At 34.8% G+C, this 11141-nt stretch overlaps 1 protein-coding gene across 1 annotated transcript in view; it reads left to right on the forward strand.

Annotated features, from left to right (window-relative positions):
* The window catches only part of acbd6 (acyl-CoA binding domain containing 6), a 28905-nt gene extending 21450 nt beyond the window's left edge, over positions 1-7455 (forward strand). The window contains 2 exon segments of the mRNA XM_019112878.2: positions 3067-3097; positions 6997-7455. Of these exon segments, the coding sequence (XP_018968423.2) occupies positions 3067-3097; positions 6997-7151 (186 nt within the window). The 3' untranslated portion in view covers positions 7152-7455.
* The last annotated feature ends 3686 nt before the right edge of the window (positions 7456-11141 follow it).

Raw genomic sequence — 11141 nt, forward strand, 5'->3', positions numbered from 1 at the left:
CTCGGGCCAATGCGGATGTTGCCTGCACACAAGATTAGTGAAAGAAGATTATGTTTCGTAAAGCCCTCACTGTTTAATTATGGCTATATGTATTTATGTGCATCTCCATATCCTGTATCGACCATTGTTATAAACATCTGCCACTTTTTATTCTATCATGAAGGAAAAAGAATTTTGCTCATTCTTTTCCTTCAGATTTTTTAGCAGTGCATGTGTCCTAACAATAAACATTCGAACTGACTAATTTCTGTATATAATAATGTATTTATAATATGATTTTAAGTTGCAATGTTTCCCTTACCGTGATGTGTTCTGTCAAAATAACATGGTTAATAGTTATTGTTGCAACATTAAAATCAAACTGTTTTTTGTTGTTTTTAAGTTACCACAGTTTTATCACAGCTGCAGAAATTATTGTAGTAACTATAGAGTTTTGGTGAATATAAGTGTTTTTTAATATATATTATCTTTCTTGCATCACAAGAAAATGTGAAAATTCAAACATAAAATCTTTATTATTAATTAAAAAACAAAACCAAAAACAGCTATGTCTGTCTGTGTTGTCGCATTTGATTATGTTAACCGATATTCGTGTACTCCGTATCCTGTTCAGAGGGAAGTAACTGTATCAGAGAAGGTGAGGAGAGAGACTGCATCAGTATTCTGTTCGTCTAGTGGGATTTTAACCAGCTAATCCAATCAGAGAGCCCCTGGAGTCGCTCTCTCGCCTCTCCATAAACAATAGCATCTGACTCTAGGATCGTTTGAGAGCCCTGGGCCTGGTGCGATGAAGATTTTTGTATTAGGAACAATGGGATCAGACTTAAGCAGCATCTGACTGACAAGGCCATCCACCTTGGCTCACTACTTTAGAGAAGAAATTTCACTCGGTTACAGCTTAAAAGAACAAAGTTCTGAACGATAGCATCACTTTTGGATAATTGATCATTGCTGTTTAAGGCATTTTAAGGCATTATAGGCTCTCCTGATGTGAAGCTTGTTTTAAAATATAATCTGCAAAATGCATCCCAGAATATATTGCAACAAGCTCAAATGGCGGACAGAGAAATGTTACTATACCATATTTTCCAGAACATAAAACACTACTTTTATCATCTGAAATGTGCTGTATCTTATATTCCAAAGGCGTACTCAACAGACTGCCAGCGTTGGATTATAAATATACATTATTTTTTATGAAAATACCAGAGATGGCTTGAAGAACACAGATAAACCATATATTGTCATTTGTCTGTTTACTGTATTCATGTTTGATCAGTTTAAGCGTTTATATCTCCTTTTTAATCAGTCATATCTATAGCTACATGCCTTTGCTCATATTAGGGATTTCCTGGCATGAGTTCTATTATGTCTGTGATGCATGTGTAGTTTCCACGTGAGGGCGCCCTCTGGTGTCCAGTATGAAACAGATTACATGTGTTTAGCGCTCAGTCATGTGCACTCCACCCTATTTTGGGCATAAACAGGAAAAATAATCCTTTTCTCTTAAGAAATTTGTGAACTATATTTGCCAAGAATGTTTTGTTTAAATTTAGAGTTTGCTCAATACTCTGTTTGAGTATGAATGCATTTTTTTAATTAATATAGCAAAACAAGCAGATTTTTTTTTTTAAACTGCAAATATTGTCTTTAATAAAGTCTGATGATGCAAATGGTAATTTGTGGCCCTTTGCTATTTATGTGATTTAAATTTCACGTTGGCTTTATGCTTGGTGTTTATAATAAAAGTTGTTTATACAGAAACTTAATATGACATTTACACTAATATACTAATTTTTACTTAATTTTCAAAATTCTGTTCTATTCTGAACAATGTTACATTTGTAGAGTAACAAGAACTAAAATACAAGTTTGTAGTGTTTATAATGTTTGTAAATGACTTCAACAATGTAATTTTGGCCTAATCCAATTTATAATCAGGTGTAACTTATTTTCTGAAAAATATGTTAAAATGCTTCTATTTACTCAATACTGAAAAGTAATGTTAAATTCAGCGTTAAAATGCTCTATTTTATTTAATAATTCAGTATTTTTTACTTGTTAGAGTGTTAAACTGTAAGCTTTACAACATAATAATAAGTCTAAACACTATGCATGACTTGTAGAGTAAATCCTCTTTGCGGTGGGCTAATGATATCGTCTGCGGAGGATAATGCAGGCTGATGTTGAGTCGGTGGTGCAAACGTGCGACATGTCATAAAAACTCTCTCTGTAGTTCTCATTGGGTTCTGACGATCTCCACCAACCACTCAGCCAAAACAATAATGCCGTTTGTCATCATTATTAGGGTGAAAAGGCACATTAAAGTAGCAATTAAAATATTATTTAGCCCGACGACACATGCCATGCGCAGAACTTCCCGACCCCGAACGTTGCATTCCACTGGATTTATATCCACACAGACGCAAGATCCTTAATCCTTGCCCTAAATATGGCTTTCTCTGCATTGCACCTCTGATACCACAAGCTGTGGCAATTTGTCACCAGCACACCAGGCAGATTGGGCCTATTGTATAAGCATCTATTGTTGTGTGATGCCCTCGGTCTCTGTGGCTAATGCATCGGACACGGTCCCTGCAGGGGACAATGAATAGATCATCCTAGACCTTTATACACATACAGCATGATGGCCTCATAGCCTCGTTGAGCACGCAGGTCAAAGGTTTGTTCATATTAAACTGGTTTATATGTCCGTCTAAACAAAGTCCTCAAGCTCCTCTGATCCTGGTTATTTGTTCAAAAGTCTGTTTTGGAGGTTAAAGGATCTAATTGTTTATCTGACAGGAAATCAATGTTTAATCTGTTCTCTTAATCCTTTCCAAGTTGTAATCACCTGTTTTAGGCTGTGTCATCATGTGGCGGTAGTTGAACTCAACAGGCAGGCCTTACACTTGAACATGTTTGTTTGTTTTATGGTTCTTTTTGGAATCTAAGTCATTATGGAGAAAGATTAGAAGGTGTCTAAAGAGTTTCACAATAGTTGAGTAGTTGTAATGGTCGATATCTTTTATAACTCTAAACTTCTTTTTTTTCTCTCTCTCACAGGATGATGAAGGACAGACCGCACTGCACTATGGTAAGAACAGAACTATGCTGTGGCAATCAATTTTTTTTATACTTAAACTTCAAATGGGAGTCATATATGTTAAAGGAATATTTTAGTTTAATCCAAGTTGCCATGCTGTGAAATGAAAATAAGAGAATATAACAATTTCAATTCCATTCAAGTCTAATGGACGTCAGTAGAGCAAAGCATTGCATGGGGATAGATGTTTTAATACACTTTGTAAAAACTGTAGACTATGTGTTTAAAATACTGGGACCTTATTTACAGGTTGTATTCTTTTGTAACATGAATATGAATCTCTTTACTATCATTTTTTTTTATCTCTATGAAATCTATATAAAATGGTTTCTGAATGAAGTCCTTATCCACCTCAGGTTACAGAAGACAGGTGTATGTGTGTGTACATTTATCCACAGCCACACGTGTGGTAAATAGGACCTGTAATAATCACCAGTTGTCCCAGAGGAAATCAACAGTGTTCCTCTGTCATGTGACACTACACATGGGCAGCCTCCAGGCCCTTGTTCTCTATGTATGTATGTGTGTGTGTATGTGTGTGTTTGCCATCTGTCCTCAGATTGGTCACGTGGCAGGGTGGATGTCTGAAGACGAGCACCCCTTGGGAAGGGGGAGCAGAAAAATGATGGGGGGATGGGATATAAAAAAGTGACTAATAAACATAAGCGATGAACTCAGAGAGACGAATAGCACAGAATGAAAATTCATTTCCACCTCTCCCTGTGTGGGGCCATGCGGCTGACACATGATTAATTGAGGGGTTTACTGCACGCTGTAAATTGTTCTTCTTCTCTACGGCTCCCCAGAGGCACTAGGGGCTTTACTGCCCAAGGACCCACACGCGTGCAGAAAATAAAATACAGTAACAAAAAAACTGACTAGAGAGAAGATTCTAACATTTTAAACTATACACACACACAATACACATCTTACTAAATTTAGATAAAAAAAAAAATCTAAATGTTTTTCTTTTATTCTTTCTAATTTTGTTTTAGAGTTGTATGATTTTTTTTTAAAGAGATGTTTCATACAGCGAATGTAAATGGGGACTAAGTACAAGTTGTACAACCATGATCACCATTCACTTTCAATGTATAGAGAAAAGCAGCTGGGACATTCTACATTTATTACACACACAAAGGAAGGTCATTGGGTTTTTCTAACAACATGAAGGTGAGTAAATGATGACTGATTAAAAAAAAGAGTTTCATTTTTGGGGCATATATTCCTTTATGAGGTCTTGCACTTACATTTCTTTTTCTTGCTAGTGGAGCTTGCTAAGGCAGTAATCTTTATTAGTACATTCACATTTAATTATTTAGCACACGCTTTATCCAAAGCTTAGATAAAGTGAAAAGCAATTTATCATATTTATCATACTACATTAACTGTACCACAAAACTTAGTTTCTTTTCTCATTTTATTTTAAAATTAATTAAAAATTATATATATATATATATATATATATATAGAAAGAGAGCGAGGTAGTAACTGATTACATTTAATCTGGGTTACGTAATCAGATTCCAAAAATGAAGTACTTGTAATTAGAATAAATTATATTTTAAAATACTTTTAAATCAGACTACAGTTACAGTTATTGATTATATGATTACATATTATTCACACAATAGCAACAAACTATTCATCATTTATTGATTGTCTCCAATTCCTCTTTTTTCATCTTTGACATTTTCCTTTCTAAAATAGCCTGCCGCTTATATCAGGTGCTACACCGCATTTGACCAGTGGATTTACAAAAATCATTCCAGGTTTAAGAAGTGTTTCAACATTTAACATCAACTACTGTTTCAACACGAGTTAGGACAAAAGTAATCTAAAAGTAATCTAAAAGTAGTCTGATTACGTTACCTAAAATGGATCATTATGGATTATAGTACTGACTACAATTTTTGCCATTAAATTTGGAATCAGTAATGGATTACAATTTGTACGTAATCTACCGAGTTCTGTGTGTGTGTGTGTGTTAATCTTTTGACAGCCCTAATTCGTGATTAATATATATAATATATATATATATATATATATATATATATATATATATATATATATATATATATATAAAATTTAATATATAATTAATAATATATTTTTTTTATTTTTTTTTTTTTTTTTACCTGCCATACGATAAAACGTGGGAAAAAAATCACAGACCTGTTGTTCAAAATATTTGGGTCAGGAAGATTTTTTTTTTTTTAAAGAAATTTATACTTTTATTCCACAAGGATACATTAAATTGAGCAAAAGTGTCAGTAAAGGACTTTTACATTGTTACAAAAGATTTATAGTTCAAATAAATGCTGTTGACTTTCTGTTCATCAAAGAATTCTGGAAAAATGTATAGTGGCTTCCACAAAAATATTAAACAGGACGACTGTGTTTAACAATAATAAGAAATGTTTCTTCAGCAGCAAATCAGCATATTAAAATGATTTCTGAAGGATCATGTGACACTGAAGACTGGAGTAATGATGCTGAAAATTCAAATTTGCCATTTCAGGAATAAACTACATTTTAAAATAAATTCAAATAGAACACAGTTATTTTAAACTGTTATACTATTATTGGTTTTACTGTATTTTTTACATTTTTTAAATTGCCTAAGAGACATTTAAAAATCATACCAGCACCAAACATTTAAATGGTAGTGCTGAAGTGGGACCTGATCCATGTATAGAGACCAGATATCTTGGAGATCTCTTAAGATGGGCTCTTATGACTTTGGCCAGTGAGCATCCACTTAGTACTAAGTTTCAACCACATGGCAACATGCTCAGAACACTCTTGTACTTGCCTGCTCTTTCACTCTCCTTCAATCTTACTCTTTCTCGTTTCCTCTCCCTTCCCTCATTCTCTCATGATCAGGGGTCTGAGGTTAAAAGCCACTCTTGTCACTCAGGGTTTTCCTGCTGACATCAGCCACTCACCTAAGAGAAAGCATAAGGAGAGCATTTTCCCCTCCTTTTTAAAAGAAGGCAGTAGTTGACATAGACGTGAAAAAGCACTCAAGCTTAGAGGAATGTCCCTGCATCAGCGTGGCAGGCAACACTAACAGGGTTACAGGAGTGCCGCCCCTCCCAGCCCTGCAGCCTCCTAATGGGGCACAAATGCAAGCGTGCTGCTCAACTACAGGTGCAGCTTGCACATTCAGTCTTCATACATACTGTAACAATTACTTTAAGTGTACGAGAGAGAAAACAGGACTGGATTAAAGTTTTTTTTTTTTAAGGTGGCATGTTACCTAAGATCTGGTAGCAGCGTTATTTTAGCATCATTGAGGTGCTATTATACTTTTTGTTTTTTTTACATTTATAAATTAGTTTTTATTTTAATATTTTGTTTTCATTCTAGTTTAAGTAAGTTTAGTCATTTTTTAAGCATTTTTTTTTTAAATATATAAAGTTTTTATTTTTTTTAATTTCAGTTTTAGTTATTTTTTTAAATTGCCTTGGCATCTTGCTGAAAAAACTGTTTTTATAAGTATTTTAGTATATAATATAAGTACTTAGAATATATAATGAGTATTTAATAAGAATTTTTTATTTCAATTAATGTTTTTTTATTTAATGAAATAGCAAGACATTTTGTTATTTATTTAAAGTGTATTATATTCAAATATAACAACCTTTAATAAAATTAATTTTATTTAAATTATGAATAAAATATTCTATTATTTATATACTGTATAACTTTGCAGTCACTGTAAATGTTTATTAAATTATAATTTTATTAGAATAAATTAATATTGTTTTTGTTTTTTATTAAATTGCTGTTCTATCAGTGTGTCTGACTGACTCCCTTGCAAAAAATGCAAATATACCCAACATTTTTTATATTTTTTCTTGTATTCTCTCTCCCTCTCTGTCTAGCCTCAGCTTGTGAGTTTGCAGAAATAGTTGAGTTACTCCTGAAGGCCGGAGCTGACCCGTCAATCAAAGATCAAGAAGGTTCCCTTCCAGAGGAGGTGACAGAGTCTAGTGCTATCTCCTCTCTCCTGCGCCAGTACACTGCTCCTAAAGGCTAAATCTCACTCTGTGAAATCTCACTCCACAAAATCAAACCAAACCCACATGATCAAGTTAAAAGTTCATACAAACTGTGCTCCTCATCCAAATGGTACATGCCTGCTGTCAAACTGACCCTAGTTCCAGAACTGAACTCAATCAGTTCAGCATTCTAGAACTATTATCATTGATTCCATTTGGCTCTGAAGCACAGATGTTTTACTTTCAAACAGTTAAGTCCAGACAACTTGTCCTCCCCCGTCCTAGAATGGTACATTCCAATGAATGTGTTACTGTTGTTACTATTAAAGACATGGAAACTTACAATGGTGTCTAATTTTTTACTTGTTTGCTACTTGTTCTAAATTGACCAAAAATGGTAGATGTAAAGCAATGTGCCAATTATTATATAAATTATGTAAGTGATTCCAAAACTGGGGGGAAACCTTAAGGAATTGAGGTTTGTTAAGCTTACAAATTTTCTTCCTGATTTAATGGATATTAAAACCTCTTTTTGATGGTCAGTTTACACATTAAAGATGCAATAGTTACAGTACATAAAGAAATTTAAAATTTACTCACCCTCAGGCCATCCAAGACATAGATGAGTTTGTTTGTTCATTGGAACAGATTTGGAGAAATTTTGCATTGCATCACTTGCTCACCAATGGATCCTCTGCAGTGAATGGGTGTCGTCAGAATGAGAGTCCAAACAACTGATAAAACCATCACAATAATCCACAAGCAATCCACAAGACTCCAGTCCATCAATAAGCATCTTGTGAAGCGAAAAGCTTTTTTGGAGAAATCCATCATTAAGGGGATTTATCTTTAAACTAATATTTCTGGCCAAAATCCAAAAGGAGACAGCTGTTTGGACTCTTATTCTGATGGCACCCATCCACTGCAAAGATTTCACTTGTAAGTCGTAAATTTTTCCAAATCTGTTCCAACGAAGAAACAAACTCATCTACATCTTGGATAGCCTATGGATGAGTAAATTTTAAGCACATTTTCATTTTTGGGTTAATTATTCCTTTAATAGTAAATGTAGCACAATTCTAAAGTACATTAGTTTTCTACTCATTGGTCTCTGGAGGGTAAATAGCAAGAAGTACCTCTGATCAGTGTCTTCATTCTGTTATCATTGAATTTTTGATTGGTGAAGCTTTATTTGAATTTTTATGCTTTAAAACAACAAATACACTGGGACTTCAAGGGTTTGTTTTATTTTTTTTTTACATTTTCCAATCCACCAACACATAGGAATCCTCAAAACTTTATTTTCCCCAAAGCTCTACAGCTGATACACATTTTTTTTAAAACAATGGGATCACTATGTCTCCGAATATGATGTATTGAATAAAAACAGGGCTCAAGTGGAGGAATGAGAAACATTAGCCGGGTTTGGGTCTGTAGAGCTGCATCCCTCCTCGAGAGCAAGATCCTCTGTCTGTCGCTTTAGATATTCCATAGACAGGCAGGAATTATGGTATCGGTTTGTTTGTAAAGGCTGTTTGTCCCTTATTCCAGTAATATCCATAAATCCGCTGGAGTTGGGGGAGGGTCAATGCCGCTGACGGCATCCTCCGTGGGCTTGTCTGCACGACAGTGACACTAAGCCCATTACGTTTCCATTATGTGCCTCAATTTCCCCCTGAGCTCTTCACTTTTGACACGGACTCCTCTAAAATCATGTCCCATATTGCTCAGCTTTCTTTACTTAACGTTTATGCATTTTTACAAGTCGCCTCTCTGGATGCTTCCCTAACACCATTAGTGGCAGATGGTGGAGGTTTGTTACTCTCACTCTTTCTCTCTCTCACTGGCTGTCCCTTTCACTTTCTCTCTTTTTGTCTGTCTCTTTCTCTATTCAGCCAGTTGTCCAGCTTATAAATGGAATGGCATGTACTGGGCTACTCTTAATGCAATGCTTTACTCCACCCTCACTTAGAATTTGCCAGCCAGCAAAAAAATGCTGAAAAATATCCCACTAATATCTCAAAAAAAAAAAAAAGGCTGTAGTAGGCGGACATATTTTTGTAGACCAACCCAAAAGTATAATTACGTTTAATGTCACCGACAACCTTTATAGTCCCATTTAGCCACTTGTTACCAATGGTTTTACCGATGTATTAACCAGAAACCCATATTAAAAAAAAAACTGTCTTTGAAGTGATGGAACTGGAAGAGCTAAAATGCAAACTCTCAGGTTTTGGCTTACAAAAATGCATCATCCCTGCAGCACTCAATAAATGGTGCATCCCAAATGGTGCACTATGTACTTATGCGCATACACTATGTACTTATGCAATATGTAGGCTACTTAACGCGTAGTGTAAGTAAGTGAAATAAGTAAGCATACATAGGCGACACTGAGTAGCCTATTATTACATTTCAGACTGGATGGTGCATTGACCAATCAGAATCAAATATTCCAGCGAGCCGAGTAATAAACATGAGTTCCAGTCAATTATAGGCCGAGGTCATTCTGATGCAGTGAGCAGGCTATTAATTTGAACACAGCTTCTTTATTAAATCAAATGCAAATGAGAATACTGCCCATTAAGTTACACCTCTACAGTTATACTTACACGTGACCGTTTGTCCTTGCAAAATGACCCTTTCTTTATTTGTATGGCTGTTGAATTAAAATGCCAAACAAGATGCCAGTGAACATCATACACAAGAGAAAAATAGCCCGTCTATGCAGCCCAGATTAAATTTAGGCTGAATAACTATTTGCATGTTAATTTATTCCTTCTCACCCGGGACGCTGGTGAATCTTTGGCTTCAGGAAGTTCGTAATAAAAGCTCGCAGATCGATGATAATGGCATTTGCGCTTGTGTTTGTCATCTTTGCAAAAGCAACAGTGCAGGAATTTGCTCAGATTTATATGTATACTAGTGCTGTAAGTGGCGTGTAAATTATCCCAACTGTCTTTGTCGCTGTTTATCTTTGTAAGACTGAACTATTAAAGGCCGTACATTAATGGCCGCGGCAGGCCCAATCAATGGCTGAGTGAAATCAGCTTGTTTGTGGCGCGTTTCTATATATATTTTTATAAATATCGCTTTCATACCATGCTTTCCTGTTAAGCACTGCCTAACATATAACCTAACCATATTAATACTATAATTGCATTGTTTTAGATAACACATTTTGCCACCTTTATGCAATGGGATAGTTCAGGCAGTGGTTTTGAGAAGCATACAAAACGCCAAACGTTTACTTGCGCCTAGTGGTGTCTATATAGTATGCATGATATATATCCATACATACATATGTCACTTTTTTTTTAGTAAATGGAATGCGCATTCCCGTACAATTCGAACCACACATCAAAATGCACGTGTCCAAATTGTACTGCATCTTTTGCCTGTTTTATTTTACTCACAGTTGTTTTCTGGCCGTTGAGAACGTCGAGCAGCATGTTTGTCCTCATTTCACAGAGCAGTTTACAATTAGGTAACATTTAGAGGATTAGGGAAGGTTTGACTAAACAGCAATCTGCTACAGTCTATGGAAGCAGAAGGATGAGTATGGATGAGCGCGTGGAACCGACGAACAGATGTGCGTCTGATGAAAGTTCCACATGTTTGTGTGTGTGTGGCGGGCTTTGCAGAAATGTTATTCCTTTGTTCCCGTAAAACCAAAATGTATATACACATAGATGTTTTTGTAGTTAATAACCGCGAATTGGTTTGTTGACGTGCACAATACCACCAATTTACAAATAGTTAATAACCGCGAATTGGTTTGTTGACGTGCACAATACCACCAATTTACAAAACAATAAGTATATATATATATATATATATATATTATATATATATATATATATATTATATATATATATATATATATATATATATATATATTAGGGCTTTTTTTTACATTCATTTGTAGTGTATTAGATTTTTTGAATGGAAATTAAAATAATGGAATAATGGAAATTAAATAATTTACTACAAAAACAACTATTCTGTGTTATACTAAGCTGTTTAAC

The sequence above is a fragment of the Cyprinus carpio genome, chromosome B8 (assembly GCF_018340385.1).
Source record: "Cyprinus carpio isolate SPL01 chromosome B8, ASM1834038v1, whole genome shotgun sequence".
In the NCBI taxonomy this organism is placed as follows: domain Eukaryota; kingdom Metazoa; phylum Chordata; class Actinopteri; order Cypriniformes; family Cyprinidae; genus Cyprinus; species Cyprinus carpio.